Source organism: Entelurus aequoreus, linkage group LG09 (genome assembly GCF_033978785.1).
Source record: "Entelurus aequoreus isolate RoL-2023_Sb linkage group LG09, RoL_Eaeq_v1.1, whole genome shotgun sequence".
Taxonomy (NCBI): Eukaryota; Metazoa; Chordata; class Actinopteri; order Syngnathiformes; family Syngnathidae; genus Entelurus; species Entelurus aequoreus.
The window spans coordinates 9943998-9960530 of NC_084739.1; the positions used below are offsets into that span (position 1 = coordinate 9943998).

The 16533-nt window shown below is 38.0% G+C and overlaps 1 protein-coding gene across 7 annotated transcripts in view; it reads right to left on the reverse strand.

Moving 5' to 3' along the window:
- The window catches only part of zmiz1a (zinc finger, MIZ-type containing 1a), a 103649-nt gene that overhangs the window by 28523 nt on the left and 58593 nt on the right, over positions 1-16533 (reverse strand). For 4 of the 7 annotated variants that reach the window (XM_062058017.1, XM_062058018.1, XM_062058023.1 and 1 more), the window contains 3 exons: positions 12053-12188; positions 2065-2179; positions 1778-1998 (listed from right to left, as the gene is read on the reverse strand). In XM_062058017.1, coding sequence (XP_061914001.1) covers positions 1778-1998; positions 2065-2179; positions 12053-12188 — 472 coding nt within the window. Of the gene's footprint in view, positions 1-1777; positions 1999-2064; positions 2180-2248; positions 2366-3737; positions 3967-4760; positions 4892-12052; positions 12189-16533 lie in introns of those variants that run through there. The other 3 variants (XM_062058019.1, XM_062058021.1, XM_062058022.1) reach the window with 3 other exon arrangements.

Here is a 16533-nt window from a genome sequence, read left to right on the forward strand (position 1 = left end):
TCTAACATAAAATCTGCTTAGTGAGAAGAATGATCTTATCAGACAGAAAATAAGCAAATATCACCCTTATTTGAGATATTTAAAGGCCTACTGAAAGCCACTACTACCGACCACGCAGTCTGATAGTTTATATATCAATGATGAAATCTTAACATTGCAACACATGCCAATACGGCCGGGTTAACTTATAAAGTGCAATTTTAAATTTCCCGCTAAACTTCCGGTTGAAAACGACTATGTATGATGACGTATGCGCGTGACGTCACTAGATAAACGGAAGTATTGGTACCCCATTGAATCCAATACAAAAAATCTCTGTTTTCATTTCAAAATTCCACAGTATTCTGGACATCTGTGTTGGTGAATCTTTTGCAATTTGTTTAATGAACAATGGAGACTGCAAAGAAGAAAGTTGTAGGTGGGATCGGTGTATTAGCGGCTGGCTGCAGCAACACAACCAGGAGGACTTACTTGGATAGCAGACGCGCTAGCCGACGCTAGCCGACGCTAGCCGACGCTAGCCGCCAACCGCACGGGTGATCGGGTATAAAAGTCACTGTGAATGTCCATTTCGCGTTCTCGACTCTCATTTTCAAGAGGATATAGTATCCGAGGTGGTTTAAAATACAAATCCGTGATCCACAATAGAAAAAGGAGAAAGTGTGGAATCCAATGAACCCTTGTACCTAAGTTATGGTCAGAGCGAAAAAAGATACGTCCTGCACTGCCTCTCTAGTCCTTCACTCTCACTTTCCTCATCCACAAATCTTTCATCCTCGCTCAAATTAATGGGGTAATCGTCGCTTTCTCGGTCCGAATCTCTCTCGCTGCATTGAAAACAATGGCAGAATATGAGGAGTCCTTCCTCTGGTGACGTCGCGCAACTTCCGGTACAGGCAAGGCTTTTTTTTTAATCAGCGACCAAAAGTTGCGACCTTTATCGTCGATTAGGGATGTCCGATAATTTTATAAATGACTACTAGAGATGTCCGATATTATCGGCCGATAAATGCGTTAAAATGTAATATCGGAAATTATCGGTATCGGTTTTTTTTATTATCTGTATCGTTTTTTTTGGTTTTGTTTTTTAATTAAATCAACATAAAAAACACAAGATACACTTACAATTAGTGCACCAACCCAAAAAACCTCCCTCCCCCCATTTCTTTCTGTTATCAATATTCTGGTTCCTACATTATATATCAATATATATCAATACAGTCTGCAAGGGATACAGTCCGTAAGCACACATGATTGTGCGTGCTGCTGGTCCACTAATAGTACTAACCTTTAACAGTTAATTTTACTCATTTTCATTCATTACTAGTTTCTATGTAACTGTTTTTATATTGTTTTACTTTCTTTTTTATTCAAGAAAATGTTTTTAATTTAGTTATCTTATTTTTATTTTTTTTATTTTTAAAAGTACCTTATCTTCACCATACATGGTTGTCCAAATTAGGCATAATAATGTGTTAATTCCACGACTGCATATATCGGTATCGGTTGATATCGGTATCAGTAATTAAAGAGTTGGACAATATCGGAATATCGGATATCGGCAAAAAGCCATTATCGGACATCCCTATCGTCGATGTTCTATACTAAATCCTTTCAGCAAAAATATGGCAATATCGCGAAATGATCAAGTATGACACATAGAATGGATCTGCTATCCTGGAGGCATTTCAGTAGGCCTTTAATCTTACTTATATTTCAGTTTTTGCAGTGTAGCGTGACAAAACGTTCACCCGTCATTTCTTCCCCCCACCCTCACCTGCCACTGTATCCCCCGGGGCCTCCAGGGTATCCGGGTCTGCTGTACATCCCCTGCTGAATGTACTGCTGGCTGGAGCCTCCTTTGCTGGGGAACTGCTGCTGCTGGGCGGCAAACTGCGGCGAGTTGAGCCCCGCCGCGCCGGTCGACATCCCCGACGCCATGGGGTTACCCCCGTGGTTCATGGGGTTATTGCTGTTCACCATCGGGTTCCCCAGAACCTGGAAGAAAACCACGCGGGGGCGAAATAAGATTTTTTTTTTTCCAGGATGTGCTGGGGACCTTACCTGACTCTGTGATGTATTGGTGACGCCCCACACTGTTGTAACTACAGACAATGACCCAGGGGGCTGGTTAGTGTTTTGTTGCCAGGGGACGGCGTCGTAGGGAAAGGAGCCATCGCTGGAAGAGTAAAAGAGAGCCAATTGTTACTTTGCAATTTCAACAATCCCCCTCGCAAAAAAACAACACCTCAATGGCAGAATATGTGGCGACGAGCTCCCCGCGAGACCCAAAGGCCCCGAAAAGCCTCCGGCAGCGGTGGAAAGGTCTGCTCTGGAATGAACGTGAGACATTCCCCCCCCCCCCCCACCCCCGTCCAAAAGTACAATAAACATCCAGATGGGGGCGAGGCAAGCGGCCCAGCTGGAGGGCAGGAGAAAGCTGCTATTTTTGGACGGGAGCTCTCATCTCTCCGAGGTGAGCTCTCCTCAGAATGCACGACATGTTTGATATTTCCTCAAAGATCCTCCACAGACCCCCCCAAAAAAAGTATCTTTGACTAACTCCAGGCTGTCTTTATTCCCCTTTTGTGTGTGTTTTTGTTGTTTTTATTTGAAAGCTGCCTCTTTGATAGAGTGTCATGAGCACACCATGTTCTCTCAAAACATTACTTAGCAGTCCCTCCCTCCTCCTTAAATCTGCTCAGCGCCCTCAAAGTCATTCTTCCACTCCAAAAAAAATGCAAATCCTGCGTGTGTGTGTGTGTGCGACTTCAATAGAATAGTTTTAATGAAGACTGACCCACCGCTGGGGAACGCCTCAATGAACTCCAGTCAACTTTTAACGATTGGATTTGTGAGAAAAGACGCCCGCGAATATAAGAAAACGCATCCCGGCCACACTTGGAAGGGCTTGGTAGTGTTTTTTTTAGAAGTTGTTTTGGAGGCGACGTGGAAATTAAAGTTGCTTTTGTGTAGCCTATAGCCTACCATGTTTACCTTTTATAAATGACTACACTTAAAAAAAAACAACCTTGTGTGCTTCATCTAGGACAGGGGTCGGCAACCCAAAATGTTAAAAGAGCCATATTGGACCAAAAATACAAAAACAAATCTGTTTGGAGCCTCAAAAAATTAAAAGCCATATTACATACAGATAGTGTGTCATGAGATATAAATTGAATTAAGATAGACTTAAAGGAAACTAAATGAGCTCAAATATACCTACAAATGAGGCATAATGATGCAATGGGTGAGGGCGGACCTACGTCACTTCCGCCTACCAATCCCCTAGCAACCGGGAATTCGTTGAAAACAAACCAGCTCACAGCGAACACAGCATTGACAGAAAAAGCATTTAACGAGCGTTGTGGCTTGGAAGTCGGCGTTAAATCCTTCATTTACGCATTTTTACTTATTCGCATATCGTGTGAAAAAACGAAAATGTATTATTTGCGTCAGACTCGTCTCAGTGAACTTTAAAGCTTCTCAGGCTTAGCTTAGCTTGCTAGTTAGCTTAGCCTGCGCGCTACTAAGAAAGACGCGGAAGTTATCAACAACAAGATCAAGTGTTAGTGTATAAAATATTGAGAGATTTGAGGGCTACATGTATTGAATGGCAACATGAAAATTATAGGATTTATTGGTTTTTAAAAACCCAACTGTTAAGTGCAAATTTAAACGAAACCGGTTTTCGAAAATAGCTAGCTAGGCTATAGACTATATAGTATATTACTTACTTAACTTAATCCTCTTCTTCCCGGATGGGAAATAAGGCTTCGACGACTCGACGCCATTCATCTCGCTGCTGTGCTCGTCTCTGTGCCTCGCCCCATGTAAGCTTCATCTCTTTCAGCTCCCCTTCAACTGTTCTTCGCCAGGTGTTCTTTGGCCGCCCTGGCTTACGTTTTCCCGGTGGTGTCCACCTTAACGCTGCCTTTGGTATCCTCTCGTTGTCCGGTTTTCGAAAATAGCTAGCTAGGCTATAGACTGTATAGTATATACCGCATGTTATTTTTGTGCAACAACAACTTCAGCTGTCGAACGTTATAAGGTACAAATTCAACAAGTACAACATTAGCACGGACGGTATAGCCAAGTTGTGGTTAAGAAGGTGGATTTTTGTTCCTTATATTTACCAGAAACGAAGTGATCCGAACACACAACCCGGGACTTTGGGGGACTCCAGTGAGAACCGTCCTCGTTTTCCCGGTGTAAAGCTGCGAGCCATTTGTCTCGTCTCTGTGGGCTTTTATCGCGCTTTGGTAGAACAAAATACAACCTTTGTTTTCCCTGTTTCCAGTTGGGGTTAGCACAACCAAAAACAACACAGTTTTTCGGCATTTTGGAGGCAGAATGACGGGTTTAACCAGCGTAGGTCGACAGGTTAAAGAGTAATGGCAACGGTTTGTTTTCAACGCCAGTCTCGTTGCTATGGCTCGAAGAACCCGTATGTAGCTCAGTTGCCCGGAGGTCGGCCCTCACCCATAGGACCAAAAATACAAAAACAAATCTGTTTGGAGCCTCAAAAAATTAAAAGCCATATTACATACAGATAGTGTGTCATGAGATATAAATTGAATTAAGAGGACTTAAAGGAAACTAAATGAGCTCAAATATACCTACAAATGAGGCATAATGATGCAATATGTACATATAGCTAGCCTAAATAGCATGTTAGCATCGATTAGCTTGCAGTCATGCAGTGACCAAATATGTCTGATTAGCACTCCACACAAGTCAATAACATCAACAAAACTCACCTTTGTGCATTCACGCACAACGTTAAAAGTTTGGGGGACAAAATGAGACAGAAAAAGAAGTGGCATAAAACACGTCCTAAAAAGTCAGAGAAAGTTATACATGTAAAGAAACTACGGTGAGTTCAAGGACCGCCAAAATTAGTAGGACAAAACGGCGCTCAGGTTAACTGAAACGTCTGGTGTTATATTATTGTTTACTTTCATGTTAAGTGGAGAGTAAAACTGTTTCTGCACTACGTTTTTTTTTTACCAATATCACATGTCCACCTTGGTGAGACGACGGTCACATTCACATACAGCAGTGGTCCCCAACCACCGGTTGTATATATTGTGTTTTTTATGTTGATTTAATAAAAATAAAAAATAAAAAACTTTTTTTTTTTATTTTTTATTTCTTGTGCGGCCTGGTACCAATCGGTCCACGGAACGGTACCGGGCCGCACAAGAAATTAAAAAAAAAAAAAAAAAAAAAAGTTTTTATTTTTTTTAAAAATTAACATAAAAAACACAATATATACATTATATATCAATATAAATCAACACAGTCTGCAGGGGTACAGTCCGTAAGCACACATGATTGTATTTCTTTATGACAAAAAAAAAATAAAACCTTTTTTTTTACTAACCCCCCTCCCCCCCGGTCCATGGGACAAATTTTCAAGCGTTGACCGGTCCGCAAGTACAAAAATGTTGGGGACCACTGACATACAGTATTCACACAAGTGAATACTGTAATCTACAGTAGCACACATTTAAAGCTACTATGTTGGGCAGGTCTGGGTAATTATTTTGACTCGGGGGGCCAAATTTAGAGAAAAAAATGTGTCTTGAGGCTGGTATATCCATCTATGTATACATATATCTATCTATGTATATATATATATATATATATATATATATATATATATATATATATATATATATATATATATATATATATATATATATATATATATATATATATATATACATATATATATATATATATACATACATACATACATACATACATATATATATATATATATATATATATATATATATATATATATATATATATATATATATATATATATACACATACATACATACATATATATATATATATATATATATATATACACATACATACATACATACATACACTACCGTTCAAAAGTTTGGGGTCACCCAAACAATTTTGTGGAATAGCCTTCATTTCTAAGAACAAAAATAGACTGTCAAGTTTCAGATGAAAGTTCTCTTTTTCTGGCCATTTTGAGCGTTTAATTGACCCCACAAATGTGATGCTCCAGAAACTCAATCTGCTCAAAGGAAGGTCAGTTTTGTAGCTTCTGTAACAAGCTAAACTGTTTTCAGATGTGTGAACATGATTGCACAAGGGTTTTCTAATCATCAATTAGCCTTCTGAGCCAATGAGCAAACACATTGTACCATTAGAACACTGGAGTGATAGTTGCTGGAAATGGGCCTCTATACACCTATGTAGATATTGCACCAAAAACCAGACATTTGCAGCTAGAATAGTCATTTACCACATTAGCAATGTATAGAGTGTATTTCTTTAAAGTTCAGACTAGTTTAAAGTTTTCTTCATTGAAAAGTACAGTGCTTTTCCTTCAAAAATAAGGACATTTCAATGTGACCCCAAACTTTTGAACGGTAGTGTATATATATATATATATATATATATATATATATATATATATATATATATATATATATATATATATATATATATATATATGTAAGCGGTGAAACGTTATGACAGACCGCCTTAAAAAACGGAATGCAATTTTACATTGTGGAGGGGGGCGTGGTCTGCGGGCCTGCCGCGTAGCGGGGTGTGTAAGGACCGGCCTCGAAGCCAGCGGCAGGTGAGTAGATTGCCCAGCTGGGGTTGGTTATCTAATCACCTGTCGCCTCTATTAGCAGCAGCCGGAACGAGACACGTCGTTGGAGTTGGAGCCAGAGAGAGAGACACGCACAGAGACCGAAAGAAGGAAAACAGAGACACGCCGGACTGGAAAGTCCCAAATAGATATTGCTGGAAAGCAAGCCATCCCCGGGTGTTTATGTCAATAAAAGTCTTGATTGAAACTGTCTACCGGGCTTCCGAAGATCTGCCGGCGTCAGGAGAACCCACCACGTGTACAGACGTTCACATACATGTTTTAACTGAATGAGACACCCAGAAAGTACATGAAGTTAAAGAATGTGTTATTTGCAATATTAACTATGAAGGATAAAACACTGAATATTGACAACATATGAACGTCACACCCCCTCTCGATTGACATGTTTTACAATCAAGCGAAACGCAACAAAAATGCAACAGTGAAATATGAACGCAAAGGGTAAAAAACCCCCCCACCTACAATCGGATATATCTGTTATATCACTAAGCTTAAGAACTTTGTTGTAAAAATCTCCTTCCGCGTCTGTCCCTGACACCCTCATTTCAGGCTGGCCGCTGTGGAAACACTCTGTGGAAACGCTCCCCACCCACACTGCTTGGTGCCTGGTCTGAGCTGCTGTGACTTACATTACCATAGTAACTAATTAGATTACCATAAAAACTAGTATATCATGCAAAAGCGCAGATTACAAACATTGAAATACTTTGTATAGTTCAAGACTTACGGTCATTTGAAAACATCAATCACATTTCCATCTTAAAGATCTAAAAAAATGATTTGGGAATGTCTGGCGGGCCAGATTGAAAAGCCACAGGCCTTAATTTGCCCAGGTCTGGTGTTGGGTGAAAAGAGTGTAAACAAGTTTTTTTTCATGTTTACATGGCTATAATAATGTTACAAAAACGTATTTAAAATGTTGGAAATATGTTTTTTATGCTCTAATTATGCAAGAATTCCTGTTCCACTCAGGATTTGAATACAAAGTCTCCCTACTAACCCACCAGTGCCTCCATGGAAATGCCCCCCTCTACCTCAAAGAACTACTCACCCCCAAATCCTCCACCCGACACCTCCGCTCCGGACAGGCTAACCTCCTCCAACCTCCGAGGACAAAGCTACGAACAAAGGGAGACCGGGCTTTCTGCTCCGCCGCTCCCAGTCTGTGGAACGCTCTCCCTGACCACCTGAGTGCACCACAGACTGTGGATGCTTTAAAAAAAGGCTTAAAAACCATTCTTTTTAGATATATGCATACTAGTTGTAGCTATTTGGCTGTTCTAGTTTTTATTTTTATTGTTTTAATTTTTTTTAATACACTGTAGCACTTTGAGGTTGTTTACTCAATGTAAAGTGCTTTTTACAAATAAAATCTATTATTATTATTATTATTATTATTATTATTAAGAATGAATTTACTACAGTCAGGCATGGAACCAAACATACGTGATAAACAAGGGATTACCGTAAATGAGGGCAGTGGATGTTAAGCTAATGCAAATGCATATTGTTTTATTTATTTGACAGGGGCAGTACAATTAAACCATACTTGCCAACCTTGAGACCTCCAATATCGGGAGGTGGGGGGTAGGGGGGTGGGGAGGACTTGGTCGGGGGGGGGGGGGGGGGGGGTTTATTTACAGCTAGAATTCACCAACTCGAGTATTTCATATATATATATATATGAAATACTTGACTTTCAGTGAATTCTAGCTATATATATATATATATATATATATATATATATATATATATATATATATATATATATATATATATATTTATTTATTTTATTTACATAGAAAAAAGAAAAAAAAACTTGAATTTCAGTGTTCCGTTGGCTATCCATTAGATGGCAGTATTGTCCTGTTTAACTTCTCCGTTCATTGGGCAGGCAAGCTGTTTATATTGTGGGAAAGCGGACGTGAGAACAGGCTGTCCCCACTCAGTCTCAGGTCCGCATTGAGCTGGAGGGGGCGTGGCCTCCAGCTCCGGCTGAATACTGGGAGTTTGTCGGGAGAAAATCTCTGCCGGGAGGTTATCAGGAGAGGCGCTGAATACCGGGATTCTCCCGCTAAAAACGGGAGGGTTGGCAAGTATGAATTAAACATTGCTACCCATAGGTAACCGGTGTCAAAGTACATAAGACTTCTAGCCGCAGGCTAATTTACAACCCTCGTCCCTGGTTAGGCTTTTTAATTTTTTTTTTTAGAAAAGTGAAAAACACATACAAAAAGATTAAAAAAAAGGACAAAATAAAAATACATTAAAAAGAATTGGCCCCATTTGTCCATACTACATCCAGTACTAGTATCTGATTTTCCTTAAGTCACTTTTTCAGTTCTGTGGAGAAAAGTTGAATGTCGCAATGCAATGAAAAGCATAGCAAATCATCAAATATTGTTTTCATTTTTTTTTAGGTTTTTTTTAATTAAAAAAATGGACTTAAAGGCCTACTGAAAGCCACTACTACCGACCACGCAGTCTGATAGTTTATATATCAATGATGAAATCTTAACATTGCAACACATGCCAATACGGCCGGGTTAACTTATAAAGGGCAATTTTAAATTTCCCGGGAAACTTCCGCTTGAAAACGTCTCGGTATGATGACGTATGCGCGTGACGTCACGACGGCACCGGAAGTATTCGGACCCAATGTGTCACCATACAAACTGCTCTGTTTTCATCGGAAAAAAATTCCACAGTATTCTGGACATCTGTGTTGGTGAATCTTTTGCAATTTGTTTAATGGACAATGGAGACTGCAAAGAAGAAAGTTGTAGGTGCGATCGGTGTATTAGCGGCGGACTACAGCAACACAACCAGGAGGTTGTGTTGTGTTTGAGTTGGATAGCAGACGCGCTACCGTGAGTACAGCTTTGGCTTCCAAACATTTGATCGCGTGCGTGTCGCTATGTGCATGTCACGTACGTAACTTTGGGGAAATATATGTTTTTTGCCGACTCTGATGGCGGCCGGGGTGTCGTCGAAAGCTACAACGCCCGCCGCCGCCGCCGCTCCGTAGCTAAGTTAGCTTCAATGGCGTCGTTAGCAACATCATTGTTAAGCTTCGCCAAGCTGGAAATTATTAACCGTGTAGTTACATGTCCATGGTTTAATAGTATTGTTGATCTTCTATCTATCCTTCCAGTCAGGGTTTTTTTAAATTTTGTTTCTATCTGCATTTGAGCCTGATGCTATCACGTTAGCTCCGTAGCTAAAGTGCGTCGCTGATATATTGTCGTGGAGATAAAAGGCACTGAATGTCCATTTCGCGTTCTCGACTCTCATTTTCAAGAGGATATAGTATCCGAGGTGGTTTAAAATACAAATCCGAGATCCACAATAGAAAAAGGAGAGTGTGTGGAATCCAATGAGACCTTGTACCTAAGTTACGGTCAGAGCGAAAAAAGATACACCCTGCACTGCTCTCTAGTCCTTCACTCTAACGTTCCTCATCCACGAATCTTTCATCCTCGCTCAAATTAATGGGGTAATCGTCGCTTTCTCGGTCCGAATCTCTCTCGCTCCATTGTAAACAACGGGGAATTGTGAGGAATCCTTCCTCCTGTGACGTCACGCTACTTCCGGTACAGGCAAGACTTTTTTTTACCAGCAACCAAAAGTTGTGAACTTTATCGTCGATGTTCTCTACTAAATCCTTTCAGCAAAAATATGGCAATATCACGAAATGATCAAGTATGACACATAGAATGGATCTGCTATTCCCGTTTAAATAAAAAAATGTCATTTCAGTAGGCCTTTAATGTTGTTTTTTTATTGGACAGCAAAAAATATTTATGGAGATAGAATAGTTTAAAATATGAATAAAAAACCTACCCACTGGACACGTCATTAGGTACACCCACAAACAAAAATAGCTTCATGAAAACAAAATCTGCTTTTTTAATTAGGCCCAAGCAGTTTGTTTACATGCTTTTTTTAAATTTAAATTATCTATGCTAATTGGGCTTATTGGACCCTAATTAGAATAAAAACTAAAATCATCTTTTGATATGATGTACTTAGTCCATAAGTACACAAACGTGTACTTCATGTTTAAGTGATATGCTACCCTATTTTTCGGACTATAAGTCGCAGTTTCTTTTCATAGTTTGGCCGGGGGTGCGTCTTATACTCAGGAGCAACTTATGTGTGAAATTATTAACACATTAGCGTAAAATATCAAATAATATTATTTAGCTCATTCACGTAAGAGACTAGACGTATAAGATTTCATAGGATTTAGCGATTAGGAGTGACAGCTATTCTTTATTTATTTTAAATTGCCTTTCAAATGTCTATTCTTGGTGTTGGGTTTTATCAAATAAATTTCCCAAAAAAATGCGACTTATACTCCAGTGCGACTTATATATGTTTTTTTCTTTGCCATGCATTTTCGGCCGGTGCGACTTATACTCCGGAGCGACTTATACTCCGAAAAATATGGTAATTCTTATTTTTATACTTTTTTTTTTTCCAAATTCCATTGTATGTTATACTTTTCTGACACCACCAGATGGCAGTATACGTGTCCACATAAGTGGCCATAAGACCCCAATTCAGTAGTGTACACAATTTTGGAAATAAGAGCTAAAAGGTGCTGTCCACGCATGTGGCCAACTAAACCTTTAGAGGTTTTAAAGATACTAATTTCAACAATATGTTTACACTTGTGGCTGGAGAAGTGCACTACAACACGCGGGAAGCTGTTGTTTAGTTTATCGTATATAGCTTCGGGTATACAGTAATCCCTTCTTTATGACCGTGGTGAATGCATTTCCGCAAAGTAGGAATAATGAATTATAAAAAATATTTTCATAGCTAGAGCATAGAAATATAGTTTAACTACCAGACCGGGCTTTCTGCTCCGCCGCTCCCAGTCTGTGGAACGCTCTCCCTGACCACCTGCGGGCACCACAGACTGTGGATGCTTTTAAAAAAGGCTTAAAAACCTTTCTTTTTAAAAAAAGCCTTTTTTTTTAGATATATACATACAAGTTTCAGCTATTTGGCTGTTCTAGTTTTTGTTTTTTCATCCATTATCCATAATCCATTATTATTATTACCTTCAAAGTACATTTTTCAGCATTACAAGAACCATTTAGACATGAAATAACACTCTTTAGTCACCTTCACACTCTCTTGGTAATGCTACCTGAGGCTGAGCCAATCAGGGGCCACGATACTGAACAGGGTGCTCTGATTGGTCTGGGCTCATCTAGTGGTCAACACTACTGTAGTATTTGATAGTTTCTGTTAATTTAGCCATGTTTAAGCTTGGAAAATGCTTCAAAAACAACAACAAAACATTTGAAGCGTGATGTGTTTAAACAACAATGATAAATGGCTCTTCTGCAGGTGTACACTTACCTGTGCGTGAGGCCGGCCTTCATGCTGTTCATGCTGGGCTGCATGGACACTTTCCCCTGCGACTCGTTCTGCCTGTTCTTCTGGTGACGCAGCAGGAGCAGTCGACCCAGCTCCTCGCACCACGACGACAGCAGGGCTGCGAGGACGACACATAGAAGCACACAACATGTGTGTTACAAAAAAAGACTCTCAGAATGCACTGCATTGAACCAAGGCTCTGTTTAGTGTTCCTTCATGATGCTTTCTTTTGGAGGCCTCTAGGGGGCGACCTGACTCAATATACTGAAGACTACTGTGCAAAGTTCCTACAGTAGATCAGAATTTCTTCTTTGAGCAATGCATTTGACCAATATGTACTATTTTGTTAAGTCAAAATATGGAAAAGGTGAATTTTTTTGCGTGACACTTTTGCATGAATTACTAGTTTTTTTTATTTGACAAAAATATATAAAAACCTAAAACATACTCAGACAACAAATAAAATATAAAAATATGAGTCAATTATATAATTGTATCAAAAACCAAAACATTTCAATATAAAAAATAAATACATAAAACATTATAAATAAAATACAACTGTTATAATTATTGTAAAATAAATTAATAATAATAAAAAGGTATGAGCCAAAATAAAAATAAAATAATTGAATTGCGACCCCGTAAGGGACAAGCGGTAAATGGATGGATGGATGGAATAATATAGATAAAATAAAACTGTCATAATTACTTCAAAATTAATAACTAATTAAATAATACGAACCAAGGATGTATCAAAAACTAAATAATATAAAAATAAATACATTAAAGAATAAAAACAGTTATAATTAGCTCAAAATAAATGAATAACTAATAGAAAAAATGAGCCAATAAAATAGAAACAATTAAATACATATATAAATAAAATAAAAAACTGTTGTGATTATTACAAAATGAATGAATAATTAATAAAAAAAATAATATATGAGCCAATGATATCATACCAAAATAAAAACATAATAATTGAAACATATAAATAATATAAAACCACGATAAATAGTTAAAAATGAATAATTAATTCAATAATACGAACCAAGAATATATATCAAAAACTAAATAAATAAAAAATAAATACATTAAAGAATAAAAACAGTTATAATTAGCTCAAAATAAATTAATAACTAATAGAAAAAATGATCCAATAAAATATACAAAATTAAATACATTAAAGATAATAAATAAAATAAAAAACTGTCGTGATTATTACAAAATAAATTAACAATTAATTAGAAAAAAGATATTAGCCAAAGATATTATACCAACATAAAAACATAATAATTGAAACATATAAATAAAATAAAACCGCTATAATTACTTCAAAATGAATAATTAATTCATAATACGAACCAAGGATATATCAAAAACTAAATAATATAAAAAATAAATACATTAAAGAATTAAAACAGTTATAATTAGCTCAAAATAAATTAATGACTAATAGAAAACATTAGCCAATAAAAATATTTATATAATAAATGAAATCAAAAACGGTTGTATTTATTACAAAATAAATTAATAATTAATTAAAAAAAAAAGATATGAGCCAATGATATTATACCAAAATAAAAACAAAATAATTGAAACATATAAATAAAATAAAACTGTCATAATTACTTCAAAATGAATAAGGAATTCAATAATACGGGATGTATCAAAAACTAAATAATATAAAAAATAAATACATTAAAGAATAAATTATATTATATTATATTATATTAGCTCAAAATGAAATAATAACTAATACAAAAAATGAGCCAGTAAAAATATTTTAAAAATATATACATGAAAGATAATACATAAAATTAAAAACAGTTGTAATTATTACAAAATAAAATAATAATTAAATCAAGTAGAATATTTACAAAAATAATACAAAGAAAATAATAAAATACATTTACAAATAAACTGAAAATATTCTTAAATAATATATCAGAAAAAGAAAAAAAAAACGGTGACCTTAATTGTTGACTTATTCCTCCAACTTATTCCTTTATGTCACACTTGTTTGTTTTTGCAGTCGAGCACTGATTATTTCATTCATCACGTGTCACCCTATCAGTCTTGGGTGCATTTTTGCAAGCACGGATTTGCTTCTGCACAACTTCCAACTTCTCCGTTAAAAACCTGCAAAAACGCGCAAACACAAGCGGGCAAGGCGAAAAAACAGAGAGAGCGAAGGACAGAAAGGAAGGAGAGCGTTCTGTCTTGTAGTGGGCGGAGAGCGCCAAGCCTCCTCGTTTAGGAGGAATTATTCCACCCTGCCATTACAGAGAGCTTATCTCCCCACTAAATCACCACCTCCACACTCAGGCGCTGACTCTTCAAGCTGCTAACCCGCCATTTAGACCTAAAACGTCAGCTGCTGTCGCTCTGATGGAGGGCGAGGGCGAGGCCGCGGAGAGGATGGCGTTGACTCATCGTATCAGCCAGTCGCCGACCTGCCGAGGGCCGGGAGTCATTCATAAAAGAGTAAGAGGGGTCGGCATGCATATTTAGTGAGGGGTTGTGGTTCATGGCCTTGTCTTCACCTCCGTGTCTCTGCTGTTAAACCTTCCTGCATCGACTGTAATGGCTGACATGTACACACACTTCAGACTCAACGAGGACTAAAAAACAAAAAAAACAATGACAATGACGGTTCTAGGGGGGCCATGCAGGGAAAGCGGGACTTGACACAAGTAGAGGAAGCACACATGAAGTCCCAAAAAGTTCGAAACAAGGACATTTTGGACCATAAAGGTTCTTAATAGAGAACTCCGATTACCGTATTTCCTTGAATAGCCTCTTCTCACTCCTGCGTTTACCAAAAGCATGCGGGATTGGAAAGCATGCGCTAATTATTTTAAAACCTCTTCTCACTCCGGCGCGTACCTTATCATGAAAAGCACATTTAATAAGGTCTTACCTTTAGGTATAAATGAGTCCATGCGCAGCTTCTATAGAAGTATTCCTTATCTTTCTTCAGTTTTAAAAGTCTCTCTGTTTCGATGGAGATCTTCCTTTAAGTATTACCTCCTGCTTCGATTGAAAGTCCAGTTTAGAAAACTGTTTTATTTTAGATATGTAATCCTCCATGGTAAAAGTGGAAGCAAACAATGGCTGCTCACTCTTGCTGCGTGTTGTCTTCTTCTGCAGCACCGGTCTTCTGCAGTACCAGCAGTCGCAAGAAGGATCACTAGCGCCCTCTACCACCAGGAGGCGGAAGTCATTTAATGACTCATATTTGACCCGGCGGAAGTGCCAAGCATGCGCTAATTATTTTGCGAAACGAGTTTGACCCGGCTGTAATTCTAGGCAGGCGAATACTATATTCCCGGCGGCAATTCAAGGAAATACGGTATATCGGACTGCCGATATTATGAGTGAATGCAAGGCATACTTGATCAACAGCCATACAGGTCACACTGAGGGTGACCCTATAAACAACTTTAACACTGTTACAAAAATGCGCCACACTGTGAACCCACACCAAACAAGAATGACCAACACATTTCCGGAGAACATCCGCACCGTAACACAACATAAACACAACAGAAGAAATACCCAGAACCCCTTGCAGCACTAACTCTTCCGGGACGCTATGATATACACACCCCGCATCAATATTTTTTATAGTCACAAAATGTTTTTTCCCTTTTAAAACATGTATATTATGTTTATAAATTTTATAAAATATGTCCCTGGACCAATGTATGATCCTGTAACTACTTGGTATCGGACCGATACCTACATTTGTGGTATCATCCAAAGCTAATGTAAAGTATCCAAACAACAGAAGAATAAGTGATTATTACATTTTAACAGAAGTGTCGATAGAACATGTTGAAATGGAAAATAAGCAGATATTAACAGTAAATGAACAAGTGGATTAATAATCAATTTTTACAGCTTGTCCCTCATCATTTTGACAAAATAATAGAATGGAAAATGACACAATATGTTACTGCATACGTCAGCAGACCAATTAGGAGTAGAGATGTCCGATAATGGCTTTTTTGCCGATATCCCATATTGTCCAACTCTTAATTACCGATTCCGATATCAACCGATACCGATATATACAGTGGTGGAATGAACACATTATTATGCCTAATTTTGTTGTGATGCCCCGCTGGATGCATTAAACAATGTAACAAGGTTTTCCCAAAATAAATCAACTCAAGTTATGGAAAAAAAATGCCAACATGGCACTGCCATATTTATTATTGAAGTCACAAAGTGCATTATTTTTTTTAACATGCCTCAAAACAGCAACTTGGAATTTGGGACATGCTCTCCCTGAGAGAGCATGAGAAGGTTGAGGTGGGTGGGGTTAGGGTAGGGTATATTGTTGCGTCCCGGAAGAGTTAGTGCTGCAAGGGGTTCTGGGTATTTGTTCTGTTGTGTTTATGTTGTGTTACGGTGCGGATGTTCTCCCGAAATGTGTTTGTCATTCTTGTTTGGTG